Source organism: Spermophilus citellus (assembly GCF_964194105.1).
Source record: "Spermophilus citellus genome assembly, chromosome: 13".
Classification (NCBI taxonomy): domain Eukaryota; kingdom Metazoa; phylum Chordata; class Mammalia; order Rodentia; family Sciuridae; genus Spermophilus; species Spermophilus citellus.
Window position 1 is genome coordinate 114982683 of NC_138193.1, and position 17265 is coordinate 114999947.

General features: G+C 55.0%; 2 protein-coding genes across 5 annotated transcripts in view; both read left to right on the forward strand.

The window, feature by feature from the left end:
- Window positions 1-17265, forward strand: part of ADI1 (acireductone dioxygenase 1) — a 214875-nt gene that overhangs the window by 178968 nt on the left and 18642 nt on the right. The window lies entirely within an intron of this gene.
- EIPR1 (EARP complex and GARP complex interacting protein 1) overlaps window positions 1-17265 on the forward strand; it is a 118066-nt gene that overhangs the window by 97435 nt on the left and 3366 nt on the right. For all 4 annotated transcript variants that reach the window (XM_081264934.1, XM_081264933.1, XM_081264935.1 and 1 more), the window contains 3 exons: window positions 2485-2584; window positions 13977-14113; window positions 16547-16714. In XM_081264934.1, the coding sequence (XP_081121060.1) occupies window positions 2485-2584; window positions 13977-14113; window positions 16547-16714 (405 nt within the window). The remainder of the gene's footprint in view (window positions 1-2484; window positions 2585-13976; window positions 14114-16546; window positions 16715-17265) is intronic.

Genomic DNA, 17265 nt, shown 5'->3' on the forward strand with positions numbered 1-17265 from the left:
TTTAATGGTGGACAAAGGCAGGGGTAGGATGTGGGGTCCATGAGGTAGGAGTGGGGATGTAGAGGTGTTAGATCACAGGAAGAGTGAGAGAGGAATCGAGAGAAGTGGGCTAGCAGGGACAGCCCTGGTGCAGGCAGGCCTGCAGGGACTTGGCGATGGTTTCCCGGGTCTTGGTGTTGTCTCTAGATGGAAGGAGCCAGGAGAGCCATGTGTTGGTAGATGGGGGCCGAAATATAGTTGTGTAGGGTTGCTCTGAGTTTTCTTAATCACTGAGGTTTGCTAAAATTAAATATCCAACTTTAAAAAGTAACCACTTAGTTGGAAACTTTTCTAAAATATATTTTGGCATTCATTACTTTTCACTTGGAGCTTGCCGAGTGTCCGTCAGATCCCTGTCCTTGCCTGAGGTGCCGTGGTCCAGGCTGGGGGCAGTGCCTGTGGCCCCAGGACGGTGCTTTCTCTTGCTCCCTTCACGCCAGCCCCTCCTCCAGCAGGCAGCTGTGTAGCTTGCGTGTCCCCTACCTGTGCTAGAACCCACCCTACTCCTCTTGCTCCCTTCATCTGTTTCCTCTGGACTTAGAAGCTGGGTCACTGTGGGTGCAACAGGGCCACAGGGACCTCTGGGCTGGGGCTGGGCACTGGTTGGCAGCAGTGCTGGAGGCCTGGGCTCCCATTTTGGAGGCTGACCCTAACCTAGTCCTCACCCAGCATTGCTGGCTCTTCCAGGTCTGTGCCAGCTCCCACAGCCGCCCCACTCCCACCTGGCCTTCTGAGCTCTTGGTGAAGTGCCCCCCGCCCCACGGGTTACTGTCATGGCAGGAATGCAGATCAAGTGTCTGCTCCAGCAACTGTAAGTGGGCGGGGAAGCCTTGATCAACTGTGCACCAAAGCAGGCATCCAGGGTCGGGGTGTCCTGAAGCTAGCCAGACTGTGGGAGGGTGGCGGGACTGAGCTTCAGCTGTCTCCCTGTTGGGCGCTGGGCGGCAGGTGGCTTGGCTCTTCCCTCTCGGCACCTTGGCCTGGCTGGGACGCTCCAGCCCCCAGGCTCTGGTGGCGAAGTCTAGGTTGTGGTCTTGCCTTTGTCGCCCCAGTCCACATGGACAGGGGTATACCTGAGGTACAAGCTGAGGTACTTGGGATGGTCAGTCAGGCTGGCTTCATCGCCCAGCTGTGAGCGAGGGGTCGAGGGGGCTGTGCATTACCGCCCAGGGCAGGGCTGTGTCCTCCATCCTCCTTCCCCAGGCGGCGTTGCCCTTGCTCTCTGCGTGGAGGAGCCCCTTCAGATCCAGCCCCCAGCACTTACCCGAGCAGGAACGCGTTAGCAGCCAGGTCCTCCCCGTCCCTCCACTGTGGGGCGTTCCCGGGGAGCTGCGGGGCACTCTGCCTGCTGTGCCACGAGCACGGAGGTCCCTCCCAGCCTGGGCCTGTGCTCCTCAGCTCTGGACGGTGTTGTGCTGAGCAGCAGGGAGCTCCACTGGCATCCGCTGGCTCCGTGACCACAGAAGGGTGCTCCTGGGGCGCCCCAGCCCATCGAGGCGTGTGCCCTTGACGAGAGAACATCGCCTCAGCTCAGACTGCATGGAATGAAACTATTTTTCTTGCGAGCTCTTTAAGAGTTTCTTCCAGGAAGACAGAAACCTATGTTTGTGACTGAATTGAGATTTTTTTCTATCTCTTTATGGCTTTCACCACAGAGATAGGATTTGGGGCCCCTTGGGAACTATTCAGATGTGCCTTGTGCTGGCTAGGGTGGGCGTGTGTGCTGCACCTGGGAAACCAGCTCTGCCTGCTCAGACGTGGAGGAAGGACTCTGCTCCCCAGGCAGCGCAGGCCTGGGCCTGGGCAGGCTGTGGTTCTCTGTCCACTCAGTGCTCAGCTCTGCCTCCTGTCCCCCAGGACTTTGCCTCTGCCTACAAAATCGAGGGCACCCTGTCCATAACAGCTTCTCCTGTGGCTCCTCACAGTGCTGCCTACCAGCATGGTTGGACCCTGACCTCGACTCCTTAGCCACTGGTGGACACTGGTGGGCTCGAGTTGGCTTAACTGCTATGGGCACCCAGATGGTTGCCTCTCATGGTTCTAGATTCTGGAGGTCCAGCTCGGGCTGGCCAGTCAAGTTCTTGGCAGGACTGTCTTCCTGATTTGCAGACGGTCCTGTCTTGCTTTGTCCTCCATGGCAGGGAGAGATGAGGTGAAATCTCTGGTGTCTGTCCTTAACAGGACTCTGATCTCCTCATGAGTGTCCAGCCCTCATGGCCTCATTTAACCTGATTGCCTCCTAAGGGCCCCCTCTCCAAATACCGTCACACTCTGGGGGTCAGGGCTTCAGCGTGAAGCACACGTTCAGTCCACTGAAGTGAGACCACAGGGCGCATCGGATGGTGACTTCCAGTGACTGGGCTGCATGAGGTTGCCAGAGTGTGAAGGATGTGAGTGGAGTCTCTGAGCCACAGGTCCACATTAACATGGTTCCTCTCCTTCCAGTGTCACCTGGGAGCCGATGGGAGATGGGAAGAAGGTCATCTCCCTGGCCGACAACCACCTGCTGCTGTGGGACCTGCAGGAGAGCTCCAGCCAGGCTGTGGTAAGCCAGCGTGGGGGGCTTCCCTGGTCGGTGGGTCTGGAATGACTTGAGGCCAAACTCAGAACAGACTTTTCAATTTACTTCTGTTTGCATTTTGACATTAATTATGAGGTAATTAATGAATGGACCAAGTCATCAGTCAAAGAGCTAAGTGATGGGTCTTTTTCTTTTTAGGATACATGACTGTAGAGTGTTTTTAACATGTTATACATACATGGAGCATAACTTGTTCTCATTAGGATCAGTTCTGTGGTTGCACATGATGTGGAGTCACCCTGGTCATGTTTCCATTTATGAACCAGGAAATTGACGTCTGGTTCATTCCACTGTCTTTCCTGTTCCCACCCCACTCCCTGTCCTTCACAGGGTGAGAGCTGGAGCCATGGGAGACCTCAAAGTTGATAGAGACCCTGTGCCCCTATGTGCCAGGGGCGTGGCACATCCAAGGCTGCCCTGGGTGGGTTTAGGTGAAACTGAGTAAAACACATTTTAACGTAGGAACAGTTGTGAAGCATCAGCTTGAAGGTGTTGCCCACCTTTTGGTGTGAGTTAAGGAAATGACTCGTGGCACTGTGGGAACCCGGTCTGCTTTCCTGGGTTCTCTTTGGATGTTTTGACTCCTAGAGTAAACATATAGTTTTCCATATTTGGTTCCTGAAAACTTTCTCTTTTAAAATTCATTTTTACATGCATTTATAATATCAGAGCATTTGCTAATGTCAAAATAATTACTTTAGGAAAAGAAAAGCCAAGAAACTTGAAGTGGCACCCTCATGGCATGGCGAGCACTCCTGGGCCGTGGTCAACACCGAGCCTGGGGAGTGGGGATTTCCTCAGTGAAGCCGTCTTGTATCTGTCTGTCCCCTGCAGCTTACGCAGCCCTTTTCCCTCGTGGTGCCTTCCTGCTGTCACAAGTCCCCTTCCACCCTCTGGGCAAGAGCTGACCCTAGGAATGATTTCTCTCTCCTTGGCCTTGTCTTGGCTGCTGCAGACTTTCAGGGAGAGAATACCAGGCTTGGGTGGGCTTTGGGGTAGCCTGGAGAGAGAGTGCGATTCCTGGTGATGAAGAGCCAAGAGGAGCTGGGTGAGGCCCCCAGCGCCTGAGCCTGTGTGTTGGGACTCTTCAGGGCCTTGCTCGCCCTCCTTGCTACCTGGGCTGTAGTCACGCGGTGGCCCCGGCTTTACGCCCCAGCTGTCTCTACGGGATTTCAGGATAGGGTGATTATTTTCTGCAGAGATCAATTTAGTTTTCTCTTCCCTTTTTTATCTGCTGTCAGCAGTTCTGTCAATATCCTTGGTGACCCTCCACCGTGGTGTGTAATACAGAAGCCTTCCATCGATCTCGGCCTCCTCACACCAGCTTCTCATTTTTTTTTTGTTTGAGGATATTGCCTTCTGTGGTAGAGCTAATCTTATGCTCACTGCATCATTACCTTTTGCAATTAAATTGGAGAGTCTTTGCCATTTATAATCATTAGCAGAACCCGTGGGAGGCCCTGGAGTGGGAGGGCCTGTGGGGTCTGTGGACCCCAACGAAGACAGAAGGACCCCCCCCACCCCGTTCCATTTGTGCCATTTGTCTCCGGGGTCCTGCAGCTGTCAGCAGCTGTGCACGTAGAAGACTTCTGTCCAGGTGGCGGAGCAAAGAGCAGAACTCCCTGCCTCTTCCTTTTCATTTAGAAGCGTAGGAGCCTCTAAAGACGGCCGAGAGTGCCATCTGCGGGTGCCACGCCTCTCCAGGGACACGTGCTGTAAGCGATGTTCTGACCCGAGGTCTAAATGTGAGAGACTGCCTTCGTTTTTAAGTCCCGTCTCCTGGAATAAGGGTGCAGACTGGAAATATTTCCTCCCATTTTGGCAGTGATCTTTCTGTTGTTCTAGTTGGTCATTTCACTGGGCAAGTTTCTCATTTCTTAAAAGCGGATTTTATTTTTTAGAAAGGTTCTAGGCTCACAGTGAAACTGAGTGGGTGAGGGGGATTTCCTGTGTCCGCCCACCCCACACGGAACGTCTCCCTGCCACCTGGTGCGTGGCCACACTGGTGAGCCTCACAGGCACAGACGTGTCTTCTCTCCCAGAGTCACAGTTCCCATGGGGTCCTCTCAAGTTTGGATAGACGCAGGGCCATGTGGATCCCCCTGCTGTGGCACCATGCGGGTGGCCTGCTGCCCTGGGGATCCCAGGACCCCGTCCATCCCTCTCCCTCCTCTCTCTTCCCAGGCCCTTTACACTGCCAGCAGGGCTCTGCCTTCCCGGGCGGTCTTCAGGTCCGCTCTCCACTCAGCAGCGCTGCTCTCGGGTTCCCCGGCTCTTCTGTGGGCTCCCCGGCTCTTCAGTGCCGGGCAGCCTCTGCATGTCACCCTGGAACCTGCCCACTGCTGGGAGGCTTTCCACGTGGAAGGCGTTCCCCCCCTCTTCACTGTCCCTTTGGCTTCGGGCTGAGAACTCTGTGAGGGGCTTTGGACCTGAAGCTTTTCTTCTCTGATTTTTCGCAGGGGTTTTGTAGTTATGCGTCTTGCGATGTCGTGACCTGTTTTATGAAGGTGTGTATAGCAAGGTTCTGCACAGTGGTAGGAGTCACCTGGCAGGGTGTCGTGGCCTCCCCTGGCCGGGTGAAGGCAGAGGTCCAGGCTCCTGTGTGGCCTTCGCTCTCCCAGGTGGGCATGAGGTGCGTGTTTTCTGCTCCTACCTGGGTGTTTCTCTTACCTGGCGGCTCCTTTCAGAGGGAGCACCTTTCCTTGGGGCCCCTTGATGTTTCCTGATGGTGGCTTCTTCAGCTCCAGTCCTGGGGCTCCTCGCGGCACCAGGCCCAGGCTGGCAGCCTCCACCTGGGAGTCATTTTGTGTGTTGCCGGGTGCCAGGGTTCTCTGTGCCCAGTGAGGAGGTGGAGAAGGTGCTGTCCTGCTCTTCAGCAGTCCACCTCCAGCCGCCCTCCTTGCTGTCTGCCGAGGTCAGCATTGATGGTGTGGAAGCTCTGTTGTCTCACCCTAACGTCCCACGCTGGTGACTTCCTGCTGGGCGTGGGTGCCGTCCAGCCAGCCAGGGGCTGTCTGGTGGTGGAAGCGAGCAGGTGGGGACAGGCCTGGGGCTGAGCTATGCCTGTCAGACCCGTTGTGTCCCCGCGTGCCGGGATGCCTAGGCCAGACTGACTAGTTAGCGAGCTCACTTGGGAGAGATAATCGATCCTTTTTCAATTCACTGCCATTATTGACACTGCTGGTGTCACCCACCTGGGCTGAGGAACAGGCCTGGTAGTTGTCACTCACCTTGTCAGTGCCGTGCCCTCCTTCAGAATGGAGGCGTGTGCATATGACCTGCTCTTCAAAGGTCAGTAATTTTGTGTTCTGTGAAGGTGAGTTTGATTGTTGGAGTGGAATCTGATAACCAAGATGGTTAACCAGGTCAGTGACGCTGCTGGTAGGAATGTGAAAGCTGGTGTCCTGGTGAGACTCAGAAAGGTGTTCCAGAGTATTTGGAGCAGTGGCTGATGGTTGAGTAGATGTCGCCTCAGAGCTGCAAGTTTCAGGCAGCAGTCATTGAAATTTATGCTTCAGGATATCTGTCTTTAAAAACAATTATCTTTAAGAAGATGTGCTGTTCAGTAACATACTGTATTGCATAGCTTAATGTTGTAGTATGAGAGATAACTGTGTCTTGATTTCATAAATATTATTGATAACTGGTATCTTTTATAATGTTTCAGTTAAATTTTGAAACAGTATCTTTTAATGGCATGGATCCCCAGCACCATATAAAACAAAACTAAAATCATTAAAACTTCCAAATGTTGGTGTCCAGCAAGAGTGTGCGGTGTTCCAGGCTCTCAAGAGGCTTCTTGCTGTGATCAGGAGTAATTTACAAGGCTTTGGGTCAGGGGCAGGTTACACGGCTTTGGGACCAAGTGTGTGGAAGGAGAGGGAACTGCCTGAGTCTGTGCCAGACAGCACCCTGTGGGGCCAGGGACCCCTGCTGCTGGAGCCCTGGCCAAGGCGTGACTCCATCGTTCCCTCCTTGCCCTGCAGCCCTGGGCTGGAGAAAGTAGATGCTGCCTTTGATGTACAGTGTAGTTTTGCCAGAGCAGTCTGGGACAGATATGGACCAGAGGCCAAGGTGAAGGGCACAGAGGGCCTGGGACAGAAGGGTCAGAAGGCAGCAAGAGCTCCTGGGGCCAGCACTGCACTGAGGGCTTCACAGCACAAGACTGTTTCTGCCATCCCTCATCAGGAGGACCCTGGGAAGTTGCCTGGGGTGGGGGGTGGACAGACAGACGGGTGGATGGTGGGTGGGTGGATGGATGGGTGATGGATTCCAGAGTATGGGGGTATGTGGACGGAGTGGCTGTAACACGACTTCCAAAGCTGGATTGCTGATGGTCACACAAAGGAAAGAAGGACAGAGCAAGAGATTGAGTACCAAAAGCAGGCAGTGATACTTCATGACTAAATGGCTGTCCCCAAAGTCAGCAAGGGGTGATGATACTCAGAAATAAAGGGTACATCATACATGGCTGTACTCCAAGTTTCTTTTTTTTTAAAGAGAGAGTGATGGAGAGAGAGAGAGAGAATTTTTTAATATTTATTTTTTAGTTCTCGGCGGACACAACATCTTTGTTGGTATGTGGTGCTGAGGATCGAACCCGGGCCGCACGCATGCCAGGCGAGCGCGCTACCGCTTGAGCCACATCCCCAGCCCTCCAAGTTTCTTAAATCTTCCTGTTCTTCATGAAAGATCTCTCTCTCCTTTCCAAAGGATTGACTATAATTAGGTCCATCTCTCCAATAGGTCACTTGTGTCTTTTTTATATTCTAGTCACCTTGGTAAAATGTATAAATCTCTGTGTTTTGAGAGTGTAGAATCAAGATCCTGCCACATTTCTGGGCCTGGGATAGAATTGTTTTCAGAAGCAGGTTGGATTTTGGTGTAGCAAAGGGAAGAATGAACAAAGCCCCCGTTGTTTCTGATCCTCCTACAAGGAGACTCCTTTTAGAAATACATTGAAAGTGAATGGAAAGGACACCACGCCCCTGCTGGCACAGAGCACCTGTGGGCCCCGGAGGCCTCTCCAGGCCCTCTGCCGGCTGGCTCTATAAGGCTAGCACCCGTCTTTCTATAAGACTAGTGCCCTTGTTGTGTGGGCCACCCCAGCTCCCTGGGTTCTCTGTGTCCCATGTTAGCCAATGTGCAGTGCCGCACTTCAGTGACCTTGGGCCACATGATCCTGGCAGGGTACCACCTCTGTCCTTTCCCCAGGTCCCAAGTGCTACTGGCTTTGAAGCAGGAGCCCTGGCAGCAGCACCCTGCTGTGTGATCCCAGCTCTTGCCAGATGCTCTGCCTCTTTTTCTTTCATGTCCTGAAGGTGCAGTGTGCCTCAGGGACTCTCCAGTGAATTCTGTCACCACCTTCAGACCGTGTGCTCCAAAGGACAGTGTCTGCCTTCTCCATGTCCCTTGCCCCAGGGCTGCTCAGAGCTCCTCGGAGGGCTCCTAGGTGTTGGTTTATTGAGTCAGCAGAAACGTCTGGGGCATGCACATGACACGTGCTCCTTTGCCCTTGATGTCTGCTACCTAACTTAATCCTCCCACCCTGCAGGGTGGACACTCAGGTGTCTCCTCTGTGCACGAGGCACAGGGGCCAGAGCCCCCAGCCTGAGACGGGGAAGGAGGGTGCCTCTGCATGTCAGAGGTGCTCTTTCAGGTGGCCTTGTAAGTTGGCACTTAGGGTGCATTTGGCTGCAAACCGTGAGAAATGGCTCAAGAGAAGAGGAAGTTTTACTTGTTTATTTTTATTTTTTTAGTTGTAGATAGACATAATGATTTTATTTATTTTTATGCAGTGCTGAGGATCCAACCCAGTGCCTCACACATGCTAGGTAAGTGCTCTACTACTGAGCCACAACCCAGCCCAGGAGGTTTTAGCATCTTATGTGGCCAGAAGCATGGAGGTACCGCAGCTCCAGGACTGGTGGATTCACACTCTGAGCAGTGTCCTCAGTGCTTTGCTGCTTCTGCTCTGTCATATGCACATCACTGCCACTTGTCATGTCTGCAAGGTGACTGCAGCCGTTCCAACCCTCACCTCCAGTCTTCCACAACACCAGTAAAGAGAAAGCCAGCTTCTCTGGGCATCTCTTTGTTAGGAGATCCTTTCTTGGAGGTGACTTTTACCAGCTGCCAGACATTGTCCACGTCGTGCCTCAGCTAATCACTGTGAAGGGAACAAGTCCATCATGCTTGACTTAGCCATCTCAGGCCCGAGGGTGGAAGGCGGGGTCAGGGTGGCCGGCCACAGCTGTCAGTGAGAAAGCCGCTTCTGCCATGTGGTCAGGCCGCTTCTGCCATGTGGTCAGGCCGCTTCTGCCATGTGGTCAGGCTCCTGGGAGGCACCTGAATGTTAGGCTCTGGGCACCACAGCCCTGCTGCACCTTCCCTACCCTCCAGCAAGGGGCAGTAGTGCTCACCTTCTCCTCTGGCCTGTGGTGTCCTCCATCTTGACCAGCATGAACTCGGGAGCCGCTGTGGGCATGCTGTGCTCCTGGTCGCACTCCTCTGCCCGTCTGCTGGTCCCCCCCCCTCTGGTCCGGCTTGTGTGGTCATGCCTCTTTGCTGTGCGGAGCTGCCACAGCACACACCGTCGTCCTCTCTGTTTCCATCTGGAATAGGGCCTGGCTCAGCAGGTGCTCCACGCGGCGCTCGCTGGGTCCGGGAGAGTCTGCTGCCAAGCCCACCAGCGTGGCTCTCGGGGGACACAGCTCCCCCAGGTGGACAAGGGCCTTGCCCCTGGGTACTCGCTGGATGCTGGCCACAGAGAGCGCCATGCATGTTCCTTGTCTCACTGGGCCTCTTCCGCATGCCCCCTACGCCATTGGAGTCAGCATGACAAGAGTCCAGGAGGCCTCATACTCTGGTCATCCAGATGCTGACTGGGGGCTGCTGTCCGGGGAGGGTCCACTCAGGCCACGAGGGCCAGGGTGGGTCCTGAGGCTGAGTTGGCTGTCGCCAGCCACAGCCTCTTCCACCCCTGCCTCCCGGTTTCCAGCCATCTCTGCTGCTGGCCATCTTCTAGACGTCCTGTTTTCCTGTCCTGCTTCAAGGCTAGCCAAGCGCCCATGCTTCCAGCCAGGTCTGTCCCCATCGGGCTCTCTGTTACACAGGCCTCTTCTCCAGGGATGGCTCGCTTCCTTGTGCCCCAATGTAAGTTCTGCTCAGCCTCTGCAGCCTTGTGGGTTCTAGCCAACCCTCTTGTGCCTGGAGTCTCTGGACTCATGCTGTCATTGTTCTCCCTGGCCTCTGCTACCCTGATTTCCCCTGGGCTCCCCTACCCTGGTTTCCCCTGGGCTCCCCCACCCTGATCTCCCCTGGGCTCCCCTACCCTGATCTCCCCTACCCTGATCTCCCCTGGGCTCCCCCACCCTGGTTTGTCCTGGGCTCCTCTACCCTGGTTTGTCCTGGGCTCCTCTACCCTGGTTTGTTCTGGGCTCCCCTACCCTGATCTCCCCTGGGCTCCCCCCCTCTGGTCTCACTTTTCCTCGGTGGTCAGACAGCCGGTGTGAGGGGAGTGGCACTGTGGGCCGAGGAGTCACTCAGGGAGCACTGGCGGGTGGGCTGCGTGGCTGATGGGTGCTTGCTGGCAGTTTGGTTCTTCCCCTAGTGCCGCATTGTTTCTGGGTCTGGAAGAGTCCTGGGCTGAGTTGGAGCTGGGCCACTGCTCTGGAGCAGGGGCTGCTCGGCCTGGCTTTTTGGCTCCTGAGGCCTCCAGGCTAGAAGTGGAGGAGGTGCCGTGACAGGTGACTCCTGTGAGGTCCGCTGGGTGCTTGCTGGAGGCTGCGGCCACCCTATGGGGTGGCATTGCTGTTCTCCAGGACACTCTGAACCAGCTGGTGCAGCTCACTGATGTGTCCCCATAGCAGTGCAACAGTGGGTGACGTTCAGTGGGTGGGGACGAGACCCACGATTGATGAGCCCGACGGCAGCCAGCCCTGGTTGTCCTGCTGCTTCATCCCTTGCTCTGTTATTTATTGTTATTATCTTCACTCATTTGTTTTCTGTAACAGGGATTGAACCCAGGATGCTTAATTACTGAGCCACATTCCCGGCCATTTTAAATTTTTATTTTGAGACAGTCTTGCTAAGTTGCTTAGGTTCTCACCAAATTGCTGAGTCTGGCCTTGAACTTGGGATCCTCCTGCCTCAGCCGCCCAAGCCATTGGGATTATAGGCTTGCCTCTGCATCCAGCTCCATCTATTACTTTTTAACGTTTGTTGTCATCAACGGTGATCATTAACCTGGTAACCTCATCTTCAGAAAACTGAAATGACGCCTGTAAAATTTTGACTTTTTTTTTCCACCTAAGGTGGGTGGGTCCCGCAGAAAGAGCTCTTCATTTAAGTTGCTTGTGTGGAGGTTGAAGCTGAGCCCACCTGGGAGTCGAGGAGCCCGGGCCACCTGTGTCTCTGTCATGGCAGCATCACTTCTGCTGCTTCTGGTTTTCCTCTCTGGGCCCCCCCTGTGCCCCTCGTGGCTGTGGAAAGGAGCTGTTTTCATCTCCTCCCAGCTGTCTCCCCAGGACTGAGATTGCTGCCATCATCTTCCTCCGCCTGTGTGGCTTGTGATGGTGACATTCTCCTAGGCCTCACACTGCCCAGGGCCCCCTGCCCTCTAGCTGGGAACCAGCCCTGCTGCAGGGCTACCTGTGCCCAGCTCCTGCCTCGTCCCTGCTGGGTGTCTGCCAAGCAGTCTCAGCCTGTAGAGAGCTGAGCTTGCTCTCTGCAAAGGTCACACAAAGAAAGGGTCTGGTGGAGCCTGACAGGGAGAGGGAGGGGGCAGGACACACCACCACCATCTAGCGGAGCACCTCTCTCAGCCCCTACACTCTCCGCCGCTGTCGCAGGTGGGCTCTGGCCTGCTGAGCCAGCCGACATCCTCCAGGAACTCTGCGGGAGCTCTGAGGCTCACTGTGCTCTTCCTGGGTGACTAGGCAGTGACATGTCAAGACGGGTGCTCTGGGTACCTTTGCCTCCTGCCCTTGGATGTGAGGAAGCTGGGAGGGGGACTGGGAGGTGTGGAGAGGGCGGAGATGGCAGTGGGAGTGGTCTCTGATGCCGGTTGTTCCTGACCTGCAGCCATCACCCTGCCCTGGACACTGGCTTCTTAGAGTCGAGTTCCCTTTTTCTCAAGCTAGTCTGAGTTCAGTTTCTGAGCTGCTGTGTGGGCAGCTGGCATGCTAGGGAGAGTGCCCAGGACTGCTGGGTGACCTCTGCCTGTCCTTGTTCCAGCTCTTCTTCCCGACATCCCACTGGACCCTGGCTCTCCCCCACCTGCTGCGCCTGCTCTGGCCCTGCACCTCTGCACACACTGCGGCAGGTCCATTTCCATGAGTTCCATGTTCTGCTCCCTGAGAGTGACCACAGTGACCTGCTGCCTGGGCTCTCGCTTCCTTGCCACCTCAGCATGGGTGTCCCGCCCCTGCCCCAGACCCTGCTGTCCCCCTGCCCGTGTTCCCTGTCCCCCCACCCCCGTGCCTGCTGCCTGAGCCTCCCTGTCCCCAGGACTTCTCTGTACCTTGGCGGCTGCTCCCATTTGGCCCCTGGTCTGGCACCGCCAGTGCCCCTCCAGGGATGTGACGAGCACATTCTGCACAGAACATAAACAGCCCCTTCGCTTTCTGTGGAGACAGTTAATGGGCCACACGTGGTGTGTAGGTCATGAGTTGCCAAGTCTCAGACTCCTCTCTTAATGTGCAGGAGAGTGGGCTGGGGGAGGATTTCCTGGGACAAAGAGGACAGCTCCGAGCAGAGAGCAGGTCCTGCAGGAAGAGGGAGGGTCTCACTGGAGGGCTGCTTGTCTCTCAGCTGGGCCGTCTCCCTGGTGAGCAGTGGGTGCCCTTTCCCAGATTCCCCTGGAGGACCTCAGAGCAGGAGTTCTGGGTGGGAGGGCGCCTGCTCATCGTCCTTAGGGCACGGTCTGAGGCCGTGGCTGCTCCTGGGGTTCGCCACATGTCTGCCTCCTGTTCTCTGCTGGGTCCTTACTGCCTGCCCCCTCTGCCAGTCTCCGTCACCTGCCCTTGGGCCTCTCACCCCAGGCTCTCAGTCATGGTCATTCTGGGCCAGACCTGCCCCTCCCCACTGGGCCTCAGCTCTGTGAATCCCTCAGTGGGCCCTGTCTGTCCCAGAACCAGGCCAGGACTGTTAGGTGCTCCAGCCTTTCCAGTCTCTTTCTTCAAGGTTGGGCACAGGCTCAGACAGCCCCCAGAGGACAGTCCACTCACCCCAGGATGCTGGAGTCCTCTGCTGGGAGAGAAAGGAGGTCTTAGCCTGTGTGCTCTGAACTGTTAAGTCCTCAGCTTTGGACAGGTGGGGACCTTTCTGTCCCTTTAGGAGCCTGTCTTTCCCATCCTTTGCTCTAGCCAACCTGCTACCCAGTGCTGGGGTTTCTGATTAAATCATGGCTCGAGCAGTAAGTCCAGGCCTGTTCATCTCTTGAGTCTGGACACTTATACTGCCCTTGCTCAACAAAGCCCTCGATGAACACCTATCAGTCCCCAGGACTGTCGCTGGGCCCCACTGCCTCTCCAGGGCCTTTGTCCAGGGCTGCCACAGCCTGGCCTGCCTCCCTGGATGCTTGGCCACCTGGCTGCTCAGAGGGCTCTCGAGCACTGTTGTTGAACACTTAAGTGAATTAACCAATGGAGAGCTTGTGTAAGCTGGGGACAGCTTGGGGTGGGACAGAGCGTACCCCCAAGGCAGGCCTGCAGTCTCTACCCTCAGAAGTCACCGTGAGTGAGAGTAGGCCACCCAGACCCCACATGGAAATAATGGTGTAGCCAGGGTGAGTCCTTTGTGCATGCAGTCCCCGGTGCATGGAGAAGTGGGATCCGGAGGAAGCTCTTCCCCCACATCTTGCAACCGGGTCTTGCCTCCTCTCTGCCTGGAGGAAGCTTCAGCCCCAAGAGAGCCCCAGTGAGTCTCAGGTCTGTCGATGCTTAGCCTCTGCATGAGCATTTTGGTCCTCACAAGAAAGGATGGAGAGTTAAGTGGGGGGGTTTCCCTTTGTTTCTCCAGAGCTGCTCCTGTGGACTCCACTTACCTTCCCTCTTGGGGGAAGCCAGACGTTTGAGTGATGCCATGTTGTTTTGTTCAAGTTCAAGCTGGTTCACTTTTAATCACACAGTGATAGAGGTCTATTAATATGCTTTCTATTTTTTGCTGTGCTCAGTTTTCTAGTTTTTTCCCCTAAATAAGGTTCAAACATTCATGCCTTTTAAAGGAAGAAGACAAAGAGAGCCTTCCTAATTGTTCTGATGGTTACTTTCCCTAAATCCTGAGTATAGCATGCCCTCTTGAGTTTTCCTGAACAGGGTTCAGATTTCTCTCCTCCTCTTTCTGGCACTCCCAGCTGGCCAGCTCGGCGTCCCTGGAAGGGAAAGGACAGCTGAAGTTCACCTCGGGGCGTTGGAGCCCGCATCACAACTGCACCCAGGTGGCCACAGCCAGCGACACCACCCTCCGAGGCTGGGACACGCGTAGCATGAGGTCAGTGACGGGTGTGTGTGCCTGTCCCTGTGTCTTCCCTCCCTTTCCTCTTCCCTGGATGGGAACTGTTTCAGTGGCAGAGGTGATTAGAAGCCAGGTGCATCTGGGGGCACGTGGTCTGTCTTTATGTCATTTTTGCAGGCTAACCACAAAATCATCTCCCCAAGTTAAGCCAAAGTGTGTGTGCATGGGGCCCTGTGCCTTGGCTGGCTGTGCTGTCCCAGTTGCTGTCCCTGCTTGTGCAGTTCACGGTGCCACCAGGCTTTGTGATGGGGCTACGGTGCTCTGCCTCACGATGAGCCCCTGAGGGCTGGTGATGGCCGCCCTGCTCCAGCCTCCCTCCAGGACTTGGCTTTGACCGCTGCTGTGCTTTCAAGAGACATACCTGTCGGGTAGTCATATTTTGTCATTTAAGTAATTATGTGCAACAACCAGCAGTTCTAATGGAACAAACAAGAGCGATTTTTCTGTTCCAGTTGTGATTTTGATAGGCAAAGGAGTGATGGTGGGATGTCTGTTGCCATGGCAACAGGAGCTGCACAAGCTTTTTTAAGATGCAGTTTATCCCCTTGGCACACCATAATTTATCACTGCGCTGAAGAGACGGATGTCATGCAGTAACTCGCACTGCTTCCGGGGAGGGGGGGCATACCTTTAAGTTCAGTCCCAAGGCCTCTGAAGACCCAGGGGCTGCAAGTGGCCAGAGGCCGCTCCTGTTCTTACACATCCCTGCACCCAGGGCCGCTGTGGTGGGGAGCTGTGGCCAGACCTCGGAGCTGCTCTCCATGGCCTGTGGTCCCCTCCCCCTGCCCACTGCTCTGCGAAGGACCTGACAAGGAACTGAAAGATGACACGTGGGCCCACCCAGAGTCAGCCCCAGTGGCGCACCCCACTGTCACCTCCCTGCGCCTGCTGCCTCTCTGGCCAGGAGGTGGCTCCTGCAGGAAGCAGGGACACAGCAAGGAGCCCTTCTGCTGTCTGTTAGCCTCTCTTTTATATCGGCTTCAGTTTTTATCTTGCCGCGGTGCCTGTGGCATTTCTTCTAGAATGCGCCATGTTTGTATGTCAAAGTCACTGCCACTAGAGCATGCCGTGGCCCTGCAGTTGGTAGTTAGTGCACTGTGATCACCCCAGCTCCCTGGGATGTGCCAGTTTTTAATTTTATACCTGTGTCTGTCTGTTTCACCTGAAAACTCACAAAGATTGGGGTTTCTTACTTTTACAAAAACAATGTCAAGATATCGAAAAGGTGCTGGATATCAAAACCAACTCAAGATCTAAAAAAACAGCTTAGGGCCAGCGTGGGAGTGAAGGGGCCGAGCTGGTCTGCATCAGGGAGCAGGGAAGAGCGACTGTCCTCTGACCCGCGAGGCATGGTTGCAGGCGCTGGTAGCCCCACTGGTGCCATAGGGAGCGAGGATGTCAGTGGTGGCAGGAGAGGCTGCGGTGCCACCAATGGGCAAGCCAGCAGAGCGCTGTGCACAGGGAGAGCAGGGCAGCACGGGCCAGCGCACAGGCCTCTTGGGCCAGTCCAGTCTCACTGGAAGGCAGCCAGCAGCAGGAGGTGTGGGATCAGGTTAGGGGTGCTTGTGTACCTGGGCACCCGTGTGTAGGGGCCCTGTGCATGTGCATGCCCAGGTGTAGGAGTGTGTGTGTGTGTGTGTGTATCTGTTGCATAAACAACACACACAAAAGTAAACGTGCACACACACTCATATGTGGATACTCCTATGTGGACGCTCCTATGTGGACACTCCTATATAGACACTCCTATATGGACGCTCCTATATGGACGCTCCTATATGGATACGCCCTTTCACACCTATTCCCTTGTCCCTGCCTTCAGAACAAGCAGATCCCACTGGCCATGTGGTGGTGAGATCCCAAGGGGTGTGGGCCAGCCCACCTCCCTCGATTCTCTCCAGGCCTCCCAGGGCTTTCCTGCTCTCGCTACGTGTCTCCCAACACCAGCCACACATTTGCTTTCTTCCACTGCCGTTTTTTTCCTTTCCTTTCCTTCCTCCCTCTTGTTTCCTTCCAGAACTTGCCGGGTGTCTTTCCACAGGCCGGCTTCAGCTCTCACCGGCAGTGTGGCCCCCCAGCCTCTCTCCTCCAGACACCAGGATTCCTCTGTGGTAGCTGTGAGCCCACATTGTTCCCCAGCTCAGGGGGATCACAGACACACCCTGGGGCACTTGGCTGCCTTCTGCCCTCAGAGGCTCCTGGTGCCCTGTGCCCTCCTCGTGCAGGCGAGGATTGTAGAGGGGACCCAGGCGCCCCAGGCTGAGATTCCCCTGCTCAGCTACTGGCAGCGGGGAGGGCCGTGCCCTTGGCAGGGGGCTTGGAGGGCCCTGGAGACAGGTGTGCCTGCGACTCGGCAGCTCTCCGCCACCCATTAAACGTTCTCATGTGCTATTCTTTTTCCCCTCTCAGCCAGATATACTGCATCGAGAATGCCCACGGACAGCTGGTGCGCGACCTCGACTTCAACCCTAATAAGCAGTACTACCTGGCAAGCTGTGGGGATGACTGCAAGGTGAAGTTCTGGGACACCAGGAACGTCACGGAGCCGGTGAAGACCCTGGAGGAACACTCCCACTGGTACTGTGGCTCGCATCCGCTTGAGGGAAAGGGGACTGTATAATTTATTTTGCTAATTACTTTACCATTTGGAGAGGCACAAACCAGCTTAGTTTGTACTGCTGTGAATCATTCAATCAACCCAGTTTTATTTTTCCTAAAGAAGCACTAATTCCAAATCTGAGTGTTTGTGATTTATAAGCGTAGGAAAAGAAGAAAAACATGAGATCCTGTTTTCCCTTGAACAGTGCTGGTTCAAATCTGCAAAAGTAAACGTGCACAGATGTTCACGCAGCATTGTTTGCAATGCATGAAAACTGGAAGCGACCCAAATGTCCATCAGAGGGGATTGGTTAAGTAAATTAGGTGACATCCGTGCAGCGGAGATTATGCAGCTGTCAGAAAGAATGAGGAATATCTGCATGTGTATGGATGTGGAAGGGTGCCCGGGATCATTCGTTCTCTCTCAAATATTATTTGAATGTTTGCCATATGCTGGGTACTTTCTGCTAAGTGTGTAAAAGGATCAAGTCATGGAATAGTACACAGCATGAACCCATCTTTTAAAATTC